Source organism: Diabrotica undecimpunctata, chromosome 5 (assembly GCF_040954645.1).
Source record: "Diabrotica undecimpunctata isolate CICGRU chromosome 5, icDiaUnde3, whole genome shotgun sequence".
Lineage (NCBI taxonomy): Eukaryota > Metazoa > Arthropoda > Insecta > Coleoptera > Chrysomelidae > Diabrotica > Diabrotica undecimpunctata.
The window spans coordinates 87,402,284-87,420,660 of record NC_092807.1 but is presented as its reverse complement, the minus strand read 5'-3'; the positions used below and the strand labels follow the sequence as shown (position 1 = coordinate 87,420,660).

The 18,377-nt window shown below is 31.2% G+C and overlaps 2 protein-coding genes across 3 annotated transcripts in view; one reads left to right on the top strand and one right to left on the bottom strand.

Annotated features, from left to right (window-relative positions):
- Positions 1–1,066: 1,066 nt before the first annotated feature.
- Positions 1,067–1,942, bottom strand: LOC140442346 (uncharacterized). Its single transcript, XM_072533421.1, has one exon. The coding sequence runs from the start codon at positions 1,940–1,942 to the stop codon at positions 1,067–1,069; it is 876 nt and encodes a 291-aa protein (XP_072389522.1).
- Positions 1,943–5,195: 3,253 nt separating this feature from the next.
- The window catches only part of LOC140441434 (5-hydroxytryptamine receptor-like), a 2,088,213-nt gene continuing 2,075,031 nt past the window's right edge, over positions 5,196–18,377 (top strand). The window contains exon 1 of one of the 2 annotated variants that reach the window (XM_072532163.1): positions 5,196–5,284. The gene's annotated coding sequence lies outside the window, so the exon portion shown is untranslated. The remainder of the gene's footprint in view (positions 5,285–18,377) is intronic. The other variant, XM_072532164.1, reaches the window with a different exon arrangement.

Genomic DNA, 18,377 nt, shown 5'->3' with positions numbered 1-18,377 from the left:
GTGACCCAACTATATATTCCTGATATATTCCTGCATAAACTCATGGTATTTAATTTTCATTTCCAAATTTTTATTTAATTTATTTTCCAATAATTGAAATCTTTTTAGGGCATTACTATAATAATCTCCTAAGTCAGAAATGTTTGACCTTGTTGGTAATTTAACAACAAAATGACCGTTTTCATTTTTAATCGTGCTAGCTTTAAACAACTCTTGATAATATATGTCCTCCTTGGACATAACCTTTTTTGCACCAAATTCTTCTATAAACCAAAATTTTTCAATTTGGTTTTCCAAAACATTAGACGAAAAATTACATACCACTGAATTGTTGCTAACCTTAATTGATTGACTAACTGGCCCTGAAATAACCCATCCCAACTTAGTTTTTTGGAGAATTGGTTGATCTTTGCCAAGTTTTATCTGACCCACACATAATAATTGCCAAAAAACTGATGCTCCCAGTAATACATCAATTTGTTTTGAAACCCGAAATGTTTCATCTGCAAGTACAATGATTTTAGGAATATTTATAAAATCCAAGTTTAAATCCGAAGTTGGTAAATTGTCAGAAATTTTATCAATTACCAATAAAAATGCATTTGTTTGATAATTGCTAAACTTTGATAAAAGTGTCCCATTTAATGCCTGAGAAATGTTTGTTATACCTTGACCTAAACCTTTAACCGGAATGTGTACCTAATCTGCCCGTAATTGTAATTTTTCAATAAATGAACGTGATATAAAATTTGACTGTGAACCTGAATCCAATAAAACCCTACATTCATGCAAAATTCCATATTTGTCTTGCATATATACTAAGGCCGTTGACAGTAAAATATCAGTTTTTAATCTGTATGATATACCTTGCTTAGAATGATTTAAAAAATTAATTGAATCCTGACCTATATCACCCGAATGTGATTCTAAAAAACATGTCTGACCTATATCACCCGAATGTGATTCTAAAAAACATGTCTGACCCAAAAAGTTTAATTGAGATGTACCTTCCATTGAATTATTATGGAATGCACCTTGTCCCTGAATATGTACTTCCTTTTCCTGATTAGATATGCCATTTCCCTGTGTGTGTTTCTTTCTGGGTAGATAAACCACAAATTTGTGATTTAACCTTTGATCCGTTGAGTTGAGTTGCATTTGTTTGTAAATGAGAATTGTTTATAAATTTACCATCCATATGTAAAAGAGTATTGTGTCGTTTTCCACAAAGTTTACAACCTCCCCATGTACAATGTTGTACTAAGTGTCCATCCTTTAGACAGTTCCAACATGCTTTTGATTTTGTTACCTCTTGTCTTCTAGCTGACACTGATAAATTATGAAATTTTTTACATGAATAAAAATAGTGCGGTAAATTACAAAGTGCACATTGTTTGGACGTTGCAATGAATGACTTTGATAATGTAATTTTTTGCACCCTTTTTTTTGTTTCCTTTGATATTTGCTCTATATCTTGTTTATCCCCTTCTGAATTTTGTAAGTGTTGTACTTTATGATCTATAAATGCTAAGAATTCCTGTATCGTAGAAAATTCGTTAACTGGACCCTTTTCTTGGCATTCCTTATTTGTGTAATAATCAAGCTTTTTCTCTATGGTACAAAGTAAAAGAACATCCCAATGTTCAACTGGATAACCTAACATACCTAGTGACTTTAAATTTCTTTTTATACAATCTGACAATTTCTTTAATTCTAAACTATTTACCTGAGTTATTTTTGGATATTCATATATAGCTTCAATATGACCACGTGCAATAAGTTTTTTCTTTTCATATGTTTCAGATAAAAGTTGCCATGCAATAGTAAAATTTTTGCTAGTAGTTTTTAGCTGCTCCAGTTCATCCTGGGCATCCCCTATTAAAGCCCTTTTTAAATAGTGAAGCTTGTCAACATCATTTAAATCAAAATTTTCTATGACCATACTAGTAAAACTATCTCTAAATTCTAACCAATGTTGATAACAACCATTAAAAGTTGGAACCTCCAGTGGTGGTAACCGTACATTTTTTAAGCTATTTCGATCTAAACTAGTATTGTGACCTGAGTTTGCTATAGTATCGTTTAAATTAACTTCATTCTTTAATATAATTTCTGCAGAGGCTATTAGTTTAAAATATGCATCCTGAAAATCTAACCTTTCTTGTAATTGTTCCTCTTATGTGTCTAATAAATCAATTTCACTTTGTATTTGATCAAAATCATTCCACCATTCTTTGCATTTGTCAACCCTAACTTGTAATTCTACTATTTTATCGTGAGTAAAACTGCTTATAAATAAATCAAATTTTGTAATTTGTGCCTTAAAGATACCACGCTTTCTTTTTAAAACTGTTAACTGATCCATTGCATCGACCATGTATAATATCAATAAAGTTTAAAGCTTGCTATTAATAAATCCTAACAAACCGAAATTATAATAACCTTGTGACACAAATTAATATGTCTCTTATTCCAGGATAGGTATTATAGGAATGAAAAATGTGTACTCACCACATACCATGCAATGTTAACTTTTTCACTTGCCGATAAAAAATACACTAACACTTGTTGCTTGTTGATAAAATTCGTTCGAATGACCATGAATAAAGTTTTTATTTCTGAGCCTTCAGAAGTATTGTGGACTGTATTCCTTGTATAAAAAATATTTATTCTGACTTTAACACTTTTATTATAATAATTTTATAAAAACTTAAAATTAACAAAACCAAAAAAGAATGTCTTCTTTCTGATATACAGCTACGCGTGGTGTCGTTGTCGCTAGTGTTCGATGCATGCGCCCTGTGGTCCGTGCAGGGACGGCTCTTGCACTGTTGACTGCTGAACACCTTTGACTAGCTTAAATTATTCATAAATGAAAACTCCATATCACTTCAATTGAAGTAGGGTCAACTTATCATAATAATCTAAAATACCCAAGGCAATCAATCACCTATAGAAATTGTCAAAGAATATACATGCGATTTCGCTGGCATAATAAATTTGTTATCTCTATCTTATTCATATAATATCAGACAAAACTTCAAAACATCGAGTTTTGCCCGACTTAAAAATAACTTGCAACACTACCTAGGTAATGACATTGCAGACAGCGAGCTCGATGCATAATTTTTAACTCTATACTACAGTGAAATATTCATCGACTATTCCATCGCCTACCCATCTCTCTCTCTCTCTCTCTATTGTCGTTTCCCCATTACTGAGGATCGTGATTTCTTCCAATAATCCTAACAATTTTTCTATATTGGCCTCTACCTTCAGCTAGTCTGAACTGCTACTTCAGCTGAATTATTAATTTGTTCAGACCATTTAGTTGATGATCGTCCTCTTGATCTTCTGCCAGGAACGTTTCCACAAACAATTAATCAAAAGGCATTAATTTTTTTGCGCTCGCATCTGTGAAGGGTGCAAGTATCTGCCCCGTATAGAAATATTGAGAATACAAGGGCATTCACAAGTCTCATTTTGATCCCCTGCAAAAAAGCCTGCAAGAAACTAACCTTACTGCTTTCAGTATAGATTCACCAAAGTACTTTAACTGTTTTTGTAAATATATAATAAACACCAACTGCGCTAGTTGAGCAGTGACAATCGTGTTAAAAAATTTAGCAGACCTTGAACCCTTTCCGTTTATACCAGATCTCGAAGCAATTGTGCTAAAAAATGCAGAACCAAGTAAGAAATTCTATATTTGTAAGATTTACTTGCTTCCCAACATATAAGTTATAGACTACAAGCCCATAGGATGTTTTTACTAGGTCATTTGACCTAGCATAAATCAAATATATTAATAGTACAATATGTAATAATAACTTTAGAAATTCAGCAATTGCAGCTAATTTTTATCGGTACATAAAATATGGGGGTTCAAATTAAGAGTTGCGCCTTAGATTTCTCATTCCTGTCTCAGCCAAAATGTATGGCGTTGCAAAAAAATTAATCTTTATACCTATTCGAAATTTAGTGTATGAATGCCATACGGTGTAAAATTACCAAAATGGGGAAAAAGTTTTCCGAAAATAAAAAATTTTCCCTGATCCTGGTATCAACATTTTTGTATGGCATTAGGTGGCAGTTCATTATTTTTGTTTTACCTATCCGAGTTATAAATACCGTACAAAAATGTTTGACCAAAACAAACTTACCCTCGTGAGTGGTAAGTTTATCTTACCTGTGACTCACCTGCACCGATAAGAATTGACGGCATAGTTTCTAAAGTCGTTATCACATATTGTAGTATTGTGTTATATGTGATTTATCCTAGGTTAAATGACTTATTAAAAATCTCTCATGGGCTTGTAGACTATTAGTTACGAGGACCTTCTAAACTTTTTGATCGGATACCCACACCACTCTTAAGTTTAGGTGACCTGAATAGCCGTCCAATACAAAATGGACTTAAAAAATACAAATTTATGAGGCCAATCATTAGTAAACATTAAAATTGCGTCCTTTGCAAAATGGAATTGTAAATGTAACTTTTCAATGGATTATTTATCGAGAGAATCGATCAATTAACGACGTAAGGTTAGCGCAATGATAAACGGACAGAATGCGAACTCTTGTCGCGAAGAAGTAGTCAAAATTACTTTCCCAAGAGTAATAGTTTCGTGAAATACACCTGCTAAAGGCACTTTTTATTTAGGTTACGAAAACTTGTTAAATATATACTAGTTTATTTAATAATATAAATTGCTGAAGTGGAAGTAAAACATATTAAAACAAGTTACAGTTTTTACTAAACAGGGCAAAAAACTATAAATAGTCTAAAAAGTAAAACAAGTAAAAAATTTAAAAATTACGTATCAAAAACACTGCCATTTATTCATATTTTTGGTCAATATCGAGTTATTTACTATTTAATTACAATATATTTATAAAAAGCATAATTGCTAAAAATCCGGACAATCATAGTGATAATATTTATTGGACCATGATCATTTTGCAGAAATTAATTATATATTTTTAGATTTCCGTTTCATTTACGTATAAGCTCAATTTCATCGTTCATAAATTTATCTTTTGTGTGACATATAAATTGTATCTCCTTTCTACATAGATACACTCAGTTCGTTGCTTACGACTTTTTCATACAGTTCTTGTAGCATATCTTATCAGCGTCGAGTTCCGAAACAACAAAACAAATTGTTTTATGACTATTATAGTAAAACGGCTCGCAACGTCGTCGGGGTATAATGGTTTCGTAAAAGTTGGATTTGAGTGCATAGTTTGAAAATGAATATTTAAATAATTTGACTTGCAGAAGGTAATTCATATTAATATTATACTTAATCCAATTTTAAAAATAGTATTTTGAAAAAGGTTTATGATCTTAGCATTAAATAAAGTTTTGTTTTACAGTTTTAATTCATCTTTAAGTATATAATTAATAAAAAACTAGGACAAGAAAATAGTTTTAGAACGATAGTAGTATAATAATTTATTTAATTTAAACCAATTCTGAAACTGTTTTCTTGTCGCATGTTTAAGTTAAATGTACAGTGAAACTTCTCCATAACGGACACCAACGGGAAAATATTTGTCCGTTTTGTAGGGTTATCGCTTAATCAATTGAAATAAAAAGAACTTTCGATTTGCTTGATCTTTAGTTATACATTTTCGTACATATTTGCATAAGCATATATACACAAATAAAACAAATAAATACTAATGTAAAAAGGTAGGTATTAGTTCTTAAAAAAATCATTTATATTGGTTTGTTTTTTGTTTCGAACATTATTTTTTACAATTTCTGACTCAACATTTAGAACTTCATCAAACATTTTTAGACTTACTCTTGCATCACCTTTATATATTAAAAATAAGTCAAAGTCTTTCAATTTTAGGTAAGAATCATCTAAATTACCTACAATTGTAGTAAGTTTTAAATTCATATTTACTGTCATTGTCGAAAATATTGGACACCTGTTCGTTTTCTTTAAAATCACTAACATTCAAAATTTTCCGTCAATAACCGTCTTCTAACTCCAGGTACCTAGTTTAAAAAATTTTCACCTTCATAAATTTTGTAAGAGGCTGACAATGCCAAATCGTCTTCCAGGTCTTGTAGCTCCAGATTGTCCACAATGTCTTCTTAATTTCTACCGTTTTTTAAAAAACTGCACCTAATGAAACAATTTTCAATAGTTTTAGTTGAAAGGTCTCTCCATGCTGCCAGAATCTAAATTAAGGCGTTAGTAATCGGTATGGACTTGGTCTAACAGTTGGCATTGCCCTGTAGTATTAGGTGGCAAAATATCATCGATATGTTAAATAACTGAATATTTGGATGAGATGTTGCTTTGTGTAGAAATAAGAGAATTTTGCTTTTTTGACATTGCATTTTTCTGTCAAATTTGTTAAGCCAATCTGTCAGGATATCTCTGGTCATCTGTGCCTTCTTGTTTTAATACCAGTTAACTTGGTATTTATCACTATGAAAATTTTTAAAACATCGAGAATTTTTACTTTTACCAATTAACAAAGAGCCTTTCCTTAGCAGATTTACCCCCAGTGCACTTTTCCAACAACTTTTCATTACAAAATGTAAAAGTTTTACTTGGTAGGGCTCAATAATACAGACCAGTCTTGTCAGCACTCTAAATAAATTATCAGATAAATCATCATTCTGGCTTTACAACACTACGTGGGTCCTAGCCTCCTCAAGAATTTCTCTCCAGCCGTCCCGATCCATCGCCTTTTTCCGCCAAGCACGTATTCCCATATTCCTCATGTCTTTATTGATGTTATCAAGAAACCTTGTTCTGGGTCTTGCTCTTCTTCTTTGACCAATGGGTCTAGGAAGGAGCGTTTTTCTAGCTGAATCATTTTGTTCAATCCGCATTACATGCCCTATCTACCTCAGACGTCCGATCTTAATATGTTTTACATCAGGTTCCTGGTATATTCTATAAAGTTCAAAGTTGTATCGTCTTCTCCACACTCCATTGTCATTCACTGGTCCATAAATTCGCCTTAGTACTTTTCTTTCAAAACATCCTAACATGTTTTCAATATTTTTTGTTAGAGTCCAGGTCTCTGAACCATATGTTAGAACTGGGCGTATTATTGTTTTGTAGAGTTTTATTTTTGTATTTCTCGAAATAATCGTGGATTTAAGGAGGATATTGAGCCCAAAATAGCATCCGTTGGCTGGAGGCAGTTCCTCCTGAATTCGTACTCTACATTCAACTTTTTTCATAATTAGTTTTTTTTTTAATTAACTGATTTGATATTTGTAGCTCTTTCATTGCTTTGAACATTTCTCTTCTATTCACAGAGTCTTGGACTGCACTATAGTCTATAAATATGTGATGAGTATCAATGCCATATTCCACTGTTTTTTCCAAAATTTGTTTTAAGGTTGCAACCTGATTAGCCAAAGCTGCCTGGTATTTTCCTACTATCTGTTCTGCATATGGTGCCATACGATGACATAGTACTGTTTAAAATATTTTATACGCTGCATTTAGAAGAGTAATTCCTCTGTGGTTAGGGCATTCAAAGATATCTCCTTTTTTGTGTATGGTGTAAAGTATTCCAATATTCCCATCATTGAGGAGGGATTTCTGTATCCATATTTCTTTTATAAGCTTATGTAATGCCATTATGGTATCATGGCCACCTTCTTTATATAGTTTAGCTGGGAGATTATCTATTCCGGGTGATTTGTTTCTGGCTAGTTTTTAACTGCATCTTTAACTTCAAGAATCCTTGTTGGTTCCTCTTGTCTCTCGTCTGCTCCTATTACCTTATCTCTTTCATCTTTTTTAGGTTTTCTCTATATTAAGTGCCTGGCTAAAGTATTCCACCCATCTATTCAAAACATCTTTTCTTGTAGTCAATAGGTCGCCATTCTGACTGCTGCATTGTCTTGTAATTGCCCTGAATTCTTTTTTGTTGATGTTAACTTTCTTATAGAATATTTATTAATATATTTAAGTATATAGACTCTTTTTTCCTCTTCTCGTTGTCTGGTAATGCTCTACAGTTGTTCTAGTTCGCCGGGTAAGCATCGTTCTGTAGGCTTCTTATTTTCTTTTGTTGCATTCTTGCATTCATCGTTAAACTACTGATTTCTACGGGCACAAACTTCTGTTCTTATTTCCTCTTTTCTGCTGCTTCAATGTCTTCCTTTATTCTGGTGAGTAGCAGTCTATATTCCTCTGGCATTCTTTATTTACATTTTAATTCCTTAACCTGTTGGTGATGTTTTCCGAGTACCCTTCTGCAATTGTCGCATCTCTCAGCTTTTGCAAATTCTATTCTTTTGTATCCATTTTATTTTCTTTACTAGTATTTGAAATTCTAGCCCTTAATGTTGAGATCACTAGGCAATGATCTGTATCTATGTTTACACTTCTATAACTTCTGCATTACGTCTGTCCCATGCCTTGAATCTATTAAGTTTTGATTAATTTTTCAGATAAATAGCCACATAAATTTGGCAGTTTTCTTTGCCACTCTGAAATGTTGTCAAGGTTAACATTTGCAGCTTTTACAGAAATTAGTCTAAATTTAATATTACATCTTAAGCAAAATTTGTAAAGCCAACCATTGGAAGCTTTAAAATTTAAATGATGTTCTTTCTTTTATTATTTGTCCAGACAATGGAATTTTCTACTTCTCACTCTACAAAACCAATCCTATCGATAACAACACCCTTAGTTTAATTTTTTTTTGTTGAACATTTCCACTTTCACTATACCTACCACTTTTTTTTAAATTGGCCTATTTTTTTCAAATGTCATTAACTTAAGTTTTTTCTGTTTGAAACTTTTCGACCAAAACTCGTTTTGGTCGACCAAAATAACGTTTTTAGATGCTCCTATTTTTTCTTCCAAATTAAAAAAAAATATTTTAGCCGAAGACATTGCTATCCTTAGATCAGAATATCGCAACTAAATTAGAAATGTGTACAAAGGATGAATAAATTCTAAGATGGGTGTTTCCAAATCAAACTCGATGTAACTAAAGTACCTAGTTTTATGACTATAGTATTTTTCATATAAAAATGCGTGCACGTCACAATTTATATAAAGTGACGTCACTTATATTTAAAATTTCCAGAACGTCAACCTTAGAGTTCAAATTTTCCGAACCCAGCTAATAATACGAAACTTATACGGAACTGCTCGATCTTTTATAGGCGTCAACATGGTATAATAATCAGAAAAATGCAATCATCATTATATTGAGAATTTTAGAATTATATTGATTAAATAACCAAAAACTTTTGTTATTATTAATAATATAAATTTTATGAAATAACTCTTAAAGTCTAATATTCCACAAAATAATAATTTTAATTAAATATATTAGATAATTGTACGCAACTGATATGATAATACTTCAAATTTTTTGACAGTTCAGCGTGTGGCAAAATTGTTTAAATTGTTGCCGCTTTTTTAGAGTAAGAATTTTATTTATGTTTTGCTTTCTTAAACAATTTGATCATAATATATTATATATTAATAAATTATATTTATAAATACATATTAAATTTAGATTAATAGCTTCAAAAACTAATTATTGTTGTGTATTGTGATTGTGCTATGCCAAAACAACTAAATAGTCTGTAGAAAGCTGATAAGCTTTCATATAAGATAGATTATTTTGAACAAGAAATAATGGCGGGACATTTTTACTATTAATACTATAAAAGAGGTAAGTTTAAAACTTAGAATATATAATTTTGTATTAAAATGTTTTCTTATGTATTTAAGTGTGTTGCAGTAATCTTAAAACTAAGCGTATTTACTGTTATATAATAGTTTGACAAATAGTTGACATTTTAAAAATTTTTCACCTACTAAATATTCTGATGTTTTGGCAACGCTGTGGGGTTCTGACGTCGTAAATCTTGAATGACGTGCACGCATTTTTATTTGAAAAATACTATATATATAAGTACCTACTTATACAGGGTAGTCCTTAAGTAATTGTCCAAAAAGAAACACTAGATTTTACGCTTTAAAATATTACGGTATAAGGGGTGTATTCTGTAACACTTCCGTTAAATTTTAGAGGCCTCTAAAATTTTAGCGTCCGCTAAAAATATTTTTGTATTCTGTAACTTATGCATCCGTTAAAATCCTAACCTAAACCGTTAAAACTCCCGCTAAAACAGAATATTTTGGAGGATGTCAAAACTTGTCCTCTTATTTTCAGCAGTCCGTTAAATATTATTTGATTATTTTTGTTTGGTTAGGTTTATATGATTATTAGTTTGTTATTTATATATTATAGTGCAGATAAACAATTAAAAAAGACAAATGTCTTTTTATGATATATTTGGCGAAGCTTTAGTTGATGAAATAATAAATAATAATGTAAGTCTTAGTTTACTTTATGATTCATGTGTACACCTATAAGAAAATTTAAATGTTCTATTCTTTTTGTAGAGCTGAAATCAGATTACATCAAAGGATAATCCGAGATATGATCAATCCTTTCCTATAACACATGGACTTTTTTCAATTCATTAGGATTAATTTCAGTTCCTGTTAAAATTTTATTTTCTTTTAAGAAACTTGTTGTTCGTGGAGCACGAGACATAATAAAATTTTATTAAAATGAAAATAAAACCAACGCGAACACAAATAAACTAAAATATATTTTCAATATTAATAAAATAATAAGTCAAGCAGACTGTCAATTTCTCCTTCTTTCTTAAGTTTTTGGCCTCCGACACTTAGTTTTTGGTCAATTTCTACCTTACAAGTAGTTTAAACACGACCAATGTGCGACGTTGCCGTATCTGATTTAAAACCATTTAGAGGGTTCCTCTAAAATAATATATTTTAGCAGTCCTCTATAATATTTCTTTATAGAATGTCAATGTTACCTAAAACTTTAAGAGGGCCGTTAAAAGTTAAATTTTAGAGGCCTCTTAAATTTAACGGAAATGTTACAGAATACACCCCTAAGCCAACTTGCTTTAATAAAATGTTGATAATAAGAAAGATACAGGATGTTAAAATGGAAATTTAAAATTTTATTTTTCGCTATAACTTTTATGTTTGTAAACATTGACGTATAATAATTTACAACTGTATGCTCTTGAGTACGAAGAAGTATAATTTGATGCAAAGTTTGTTATAGCTGATAGAGGGCGCCACATATGCTACATATGTGACATACATTTTCGCTTAACTTATTTACTCTTTAGGTTAGCGCTATTTTTGTTGAAAATTTTTAAAGATATATTATTTTAACGCAAAAAAGGTATACTGGTTAATAACTTCAAAACTTAATAGTTTTCGAGATAATCGCATTTTATAAATTAATTGCATAATAATTCTTAGTTGTAATATTTGTGCGATAAAGCACTAAATACCTGCATAATATAACCATAATTAATAGAACAACTCAAAAATAGTACTGTAACATTACAAAATGCTTTGTTTTGGCTGCTTAATGTCTTGTTGAAGCGAAGCTTCCATCTTCTTCTTTAGGTGCCGTGTCCGTATTCAGACGTAGGCCGTTATTATGTTTACAATTTCCTAAAACCTTTCTCTATCGCTTCTATAGGCTTATATACTGGCGTTGTATAACTTTTTCTCTATAGTAAAATGCTCAGGCGAGCGTTACGGAAGAAGCGCCACGGGACGGCGTTACGAAAAACATTACGAAATAACGGTCTTCACATCGATCCTTCAATTCGTTTCTAGTTATTATATATTCTTTAACGTTAGTTTTTAATAAATTATTTTTAAATTATAATCAAATTTTATTTTTAAACACCCTATGTATTTTATATAATAATTTAATTTACTATCGAAGTAATGATCAAATATCAAATTTATATTTTGCAATGGCTTTGCAATGTTGGTAGTTAGGATATAATGTAAAGAAAATAAATCTTTAAACAGGAAGATATATGTTCCTCCACTTGCTCTTGTGAACGTTGTCCGAAGAAAATGATATCCTTTAAAATTTTTAAGTTCACGTCTATGTGCTTCCTTGAAATTGGTTTCTTGAGAACGAAAATATCTGCTTTTGTATTGTTGAATAATTGTTGTGAGCATTCTAAGCTAGGACAGAACCCATGACAGTTCCACTGCACTAAAGTAAAAGTAAAATATTTTTAAACATAGAGAACGTTCGGAGGTCAGAGAAGAGTCGGTAAAATAATCATCATTATTAATTTGTAGATTACGATGTTGTACTTTTAAATTATAAATTGTCTATATTAAGTTGCTGTTTGATTTTCTTAGAAACTTTTGTAAATCTAATCTTGACTGTTCTATCTTCTAGTGCGGGTAATATTTTAAACATGTCATCAAGTAATAATTAAACATTTTGAGTGAATTGCTGTGCTTATTGTAGAGGGTTATTACTGACAAATGAATTTTCCAGAAAGGCAAGAAAATTTTCAACCGGTAAGAAGAATAAGTTTTTCTTAATACAGATTATTAATTGTGAGAACAGAGCAGGAGGTTAATTTAGACTGAATGGGTACGTTTTTCTTAGATTTTTTATTATTTTCAGTTCTAACGGCTGAACTCTGAAGAGTATTCAAAGATTTAAGTAATATTTAATTTGTAGAGTTGTAAACGTTACATCCGTAGTCCAGTTTTGATCTAATTAATGCTCTATATAATTTTATTAGAGTTGGAAAATCTGCTCTTCAATTGTTAGGTGATACAGATTTCATAATTTTAAGTCTAGCTTGGCACGAGTTTTGAGTTCAGCCGCATTCTTGCGGCTAGGAATTTTATGTCTTTTGTATATTCTACAAGAGAATTGTATAAAGATAGGTTTAGAAGATGTTATGGCTTTGATTTTCGTGAAAAATGTATAACTTTCGTTTTTGTGGTGAAAAACTGGAGTTCAATATTGGTAGACTACAATTCTATCGACTTAAGAGCCGCAACAATAGGATTATGAGCAATAATACATTTGTATTTCATACTACAATTACCAGATCATCAGCGTACAAAACAGTTTTAATTGTGCCATTGCAGTACGACACAACATTGTTAATAGCAAATAAAAATGGCGCTACTCCTAGATTCGAGCACTGTTGAATTCCATTTTCCTTTAATTTAGATTCAGAAAAAGGGTTGTTGATTTGAACTTGGAAACATCGTTGTCGTAGAAAGCTTGAAAGAAAAAGAAACATCTTACCGTGAATCTTCTAATTATGGAGTGTAGTTAAAATATTATAGCGCCACCATCATCAACCTCCCTTAAACTCCCCCACTTCTTAATGATTTTGTGCTGGTTGTTGCCAATTTTTGGTGATACGTCTGATGTCGTCAGCCCAAAGTGTAGGTGGTCTTCCGCTTCTACGTTTGTCTACTCTTGACCTCCAATTTGTAAGTTTGCTCGTCCGTCGTGAGTCGCGCATTCTCATTACATGGCCTGCCCAGTTCCATTTCAGTTCCGCTTTGCGTTTCAGATTCCAGAAGAACGAGTATTGCTGATGTGGAACGCATATCAGAACATAGCGCCATACTGTATCAAAAGCCTTTTTTACATCGAAGAATATGGCTAAAAATTAGGGTATGAAATGTTTATCTTCTTCTTCTTCTGCACCTGCTATATCGAGTTATTCGACGTTGGCAATCACCATTACGAAGGCTTCTCGATCTTTTGCCACATGGAATAATTATCCTGCATTTGATATCTCAGTCGATTCACTAATTTTTTTTTTTAATGTTAATATATTCTAACTAAATCCATTTTGATAATAAGATGTTTATGTTCAATATACCACATTAGTTTCTATAAACTTACACATAGCATTCGTGAGGGAGATTGGTTTATAGGACTCTGCTTTATATTTAGGTTTACCAGGTTTGTGTATTAGAACTACATATAATTGATGAGTCCATATTTGTGGGAATACGTTATTTACTTATATAAAATTAAAAAGTTCCAATAATATTTCTTGTTCTACCAGTGGTAGTTTCTGTACAAAAGTACAGGTATGTTATCTGGTCCTGGACTAGTATTTCTAAAGGATTTAAGAGTTTTAGCAAATTACAAAGAGTAAAAATTATAGGATCATTCATTGATGAAGTGTCATTGATTAGTGGTATTACTTTATTTTTTTAAAATCGTTTCTTATTTAAAAATTCTATTGAATAGCTTTTATCACTGGAAGCACCACAATATTGATTTGCCATTATTTTAGATATGTTGCGTTCGGACGAATTAAGTATTTTATTAACTACTCTATAGAGTAATGTAAATTTTTTTCCAGATATGCTTTAAATAATGTTCCAGATTTGACTAATTGGAGTAAATTTATAGATTGCTGAAACAAACTTTTACCATGACTATTTCTTGCTGTTTTTAATAAAAAGATCTACATATACCCCTTATTTGTTTAAATTCCAAACAATTTTAAGTAGTTTTATATGGTTTATATCTATTAAAAGCCAATTTATATTGTCTTATTGCCTGTCTCCAGGCATCATTCCAACACAATACAAGTGAACATTTTGGATAAAAAGCTGTTTTCCAATAGATTTATTTGCTGCATCAATGATGACATACTGGAAAAAGAATATTTTCTTATTAATATCTTATATAATGTGCTCTGAATATAACATTTCTATAGATCTATAGCTGATTAAGAAATAATGTTGAAAACATTGTCCAGTTGGCTTTATTTAAGGAACATTTGGTGATGTCTGTATTGCGCTTATGGTACAACAGATTATTCACTAAGATGGGAAAGTGATTACCTCTATGTAGATCAGGTTAAGCGTCCCAGAATAAACTAAGTTGCAAGGTTGGTTCACAAATTGACAAATCAATTACTGAAAATTCTTTTTTTGCTACATTATAAGTTTGTCATTTAGAGATAGATAGAAAATAGAAGTAGGTTTAGATTAAGATTATTTAGGATACTTTTTATTTTTCTTCCCATTTGTGTGATTTTTTTGAGCCCCATAATAAATTGTGTGCATTAAAATCTCCTAGTATAATTCGAGGTATAGGAATCTGACTTAGAAGATAAGAAATGTTTACTATACTTGGATCAGAATTATGAGCGATTCAAAGACTGCAGATATTAACTTTTAGCAACTTTTTAGTTCGTTAGCGAACCTACTAACGATACCGCTACAGCTTCTAGATTTGTTATCAGAGAAATATTGCAATATTCATAGGAATTCTCTATAAAAATTGAAACTTCACCACTGGCATGTTCTTGATTCTGTCTAATTTTGTATATACTTGTATAATTTCTTAAGTTATGAACTTTGTTGTTTTTAAAATAAGTTTTTTGTAGACAAATTGCAAAAGGAGAATTTTTGAGTAATTGTTAACTGCAATATTTCTAAACGGGTATAATACCCGATAAAATTCCACTGTAGAGTAGACTTGAATGTGAGCTTATCTAGAAGGTTCTATGGAGGAGTCGCAATCGAGTTAAGGTTTTAGTTTTTTAGCGATTAAATTAGTTATTATAATAAATCGTGATTTAACTATATATGGTGTACGTTTGAGTCATTTGAGGTTTGCGGACGACATAGTATTATTTAGTACAGATATCAAGGAACTGGAGCAAATGCTCAAGGAATTGCAAGGAATCAGCAGTCAAATAAAATTGGTCTTAAAATGAACATTCAGAAAACAAAAATAATAAGTAATTTACAAACTAATATTGTTATTGGCAACGTCAGTCTTAAAATTTTTAGGTATTAAAGAGCCTCTTTGTGGAAAATAAATAAGTTTGTGATATCGGTCGCAACTCATATATATATATATATATATATATATATATATATATATATATATATATATATATATATATATATATATATATATATATATAGATAATAAAAAAATAAACAGTTAAAATAAGTGTAAACAATTTCAACTACATACATCGGCGCCACTGTTCAGGTGATGGATTTATCACAGATATCAAAGGTTACATTTTAATTCAATGTTCTATTTACGTATTTTCAATATTAAAAAAGTAGGAAAAGACATGTTTATGCATTTATTTTTTTAAATCTATTCTATTTTATTTCTAGAGTTCCGTCTTTTTTGAACGACCTGTGTTCTTTGTCCAATTGGGCACAAAGCTATAACAAATACTCTGTCCTCTGCTATTCTACATTAATATGACTGATTCATTATTTCCTCTAAACACTCTGTCCTCTGCTATTCTACATTAATATGACTGATTTATTTTATCTTTCTTGCAGCTATTTTAATGTTGATCCTGTGCATCTTCTTCTTCTTCTTCTTTTTATATAGACATGACTCTGTCTGTTTTTCAATGTGCCTTCAGTAAGTTGACGTTCCATCGTTTTCGTGGTCTTCCTACTGATCGTCTTCCTATGGGTTAATCGTCTCTTACCGTCTTTACTACTCTATTTGTTGTCATTCGGCTTATATGGTCGTTTAATTCTACTCTTCTATTTCTTAACCAGTTCTTAATGTTCTTCACCTTGCTTCTACGTCGTATATCAGTACTTCTACTTCTAGCTCTGTCCCATAGTGTCTTACCATCAATTTTTCTATCTCTGCTCTTTCCAACATCTTTTTTGTTCTCTCTGTGTCAGGTCTGGTTTCTGCCGCGTATGTCATTATTGATCTGATGACTGTTTTGTAAATTCTGCCTTTCGTTTCTTTCCTAATATTTTTATTTCATCATATTGTTTCATTTAGGCAGCCTGCGGCTCCGTTTGCTCTATTCACTGGATCTTCCACTTCAGTTTCGAGCTTTTAGTAGCTAGATAATGTCATGCCTAGATATTTAAACTCCATCACTTGTTCTATTATCTGACCTTCCAGCTCCAATTAACATCTTAGTAAGTTTGCTGTTGTAACCATGCATTTTGTCTCTTTTGGGGAAATTAACATGTTAAATTTTCTGGCGGTTATATGAAATTGGTGTAGCATACGTTGTAAATCATCTTCACTTTGAAAGAGTAGTATTGCATCGTCTCCACAGCAGATTATTTTAATTTTTTTTCTTCCATTTGGTATCCTTTTTTAGTTCTTATTTTTTATTATTTTATCCATAATCAGGTTGAACAATAGAGGACTCAGAGAATATTCCTGTCTTATCCCATTGTCAGCTTCAATAAGGTCGGTTATTTCTTCTTCTACTTTTACTTTTATTGTGTTGTTTTGGTATATATTTTTGATCGTTTTGATTTTTCCTAGAAGTATCTCTCTTGCGTACAACAAGTGGATAACGTTTTTTAATTTGTGTATCTTCTGTATATCAGTATTTCTTCTGTATATTGAAAGTTAAATTTTGGTTCCCATTAAGATTCTCTTAACGTGTTTATTAATTGTCTTGTTTCTGCGGTACGAATATATGTGTATCATGATAGATTGTAATGCATATTTCATTTAATGTAATTAAAGTGTTTTTTGCGTTTGCCAATTACTTTCTCACTTCCTCAGCGATAGATCTTTTTTTCCTCACCAATAACCTTATCCTCGCTCGATACAGCTATTCTAAGATAATTGTATTTCACTATATGCTCTATCATTTGGTTTTTATCTCAAATTTGCACCTATGACGAAATTTATAATATCTAATATCTGATGCTTTCATATGAAACTGGAATAAAACACTTGGTAGATAATATTTATTCGTTTTGAGTACACTTTTTTTAGAACCTAGTACATAAAAGAATAAATATTTGTCTGTTCTGTGTTTCCCAAGTCTGTAAAACATAGACAGGCTTAAATATTAGATTATACATTTATTAAAAATGTTCAGTATCTAAATTGAAGATTTTATATCTCAAAATATGAATAGGTTTTTACATTTTGTTTGACGTTTTAATCTTCGAATCGGAGTTCATTTTTCGAAAAACTATAAAATTGTGAGAACAAATTGCTATATACAAGTACGAGGCAATATTCTCATGCTGTGAGCTTTGCTGCTCTGTTACTTTTACAACGCTTAACCCTTAAGTACCATGGCGGGGTCAAAATTGACCCCCCGCGTTTTTAATGCCAAGTTTCGCTACCGAAACATAGATTGAGCATTGCGCGCTTTCTGCTAATCTTCGACCGATAGGTGATTTATCGATCTACGAAAATTCCGTTAGTTTATCTGTTACTACTGCAGAGTTAGGCACGCATAGGGTCAATTTTGACCAGCTTATGGTATAAGTGTTTCTAGTGCAAATAACGAGTAATTTGAAATGGCGGGGTGTAGTCGCAATAAACGTCCTCTCACACAGAAAGAACTTGAAGAGAAGGGACAAAAAATTATGAACAATGGACTAGATAGTGACAGTGAGTTTTTAGACCAGGCTAGTGAACACAGTGATCACGAAACAGACAGTGAAGAGGAATGGGACGATGATGACGAAAAAAATTGGCAAATTAATAATTCCGAAACTGGTAGTGAATATTCGAGTGAA

Coding starts and splice junctions, on each gene's coding strand:
- LOC140442346 (XM_072533421.1), bottom strand. CDS start 1,942: ATGGTCATAGAAAATTTTGATTTAAATGATGTTGACAAGCTTCACTAT.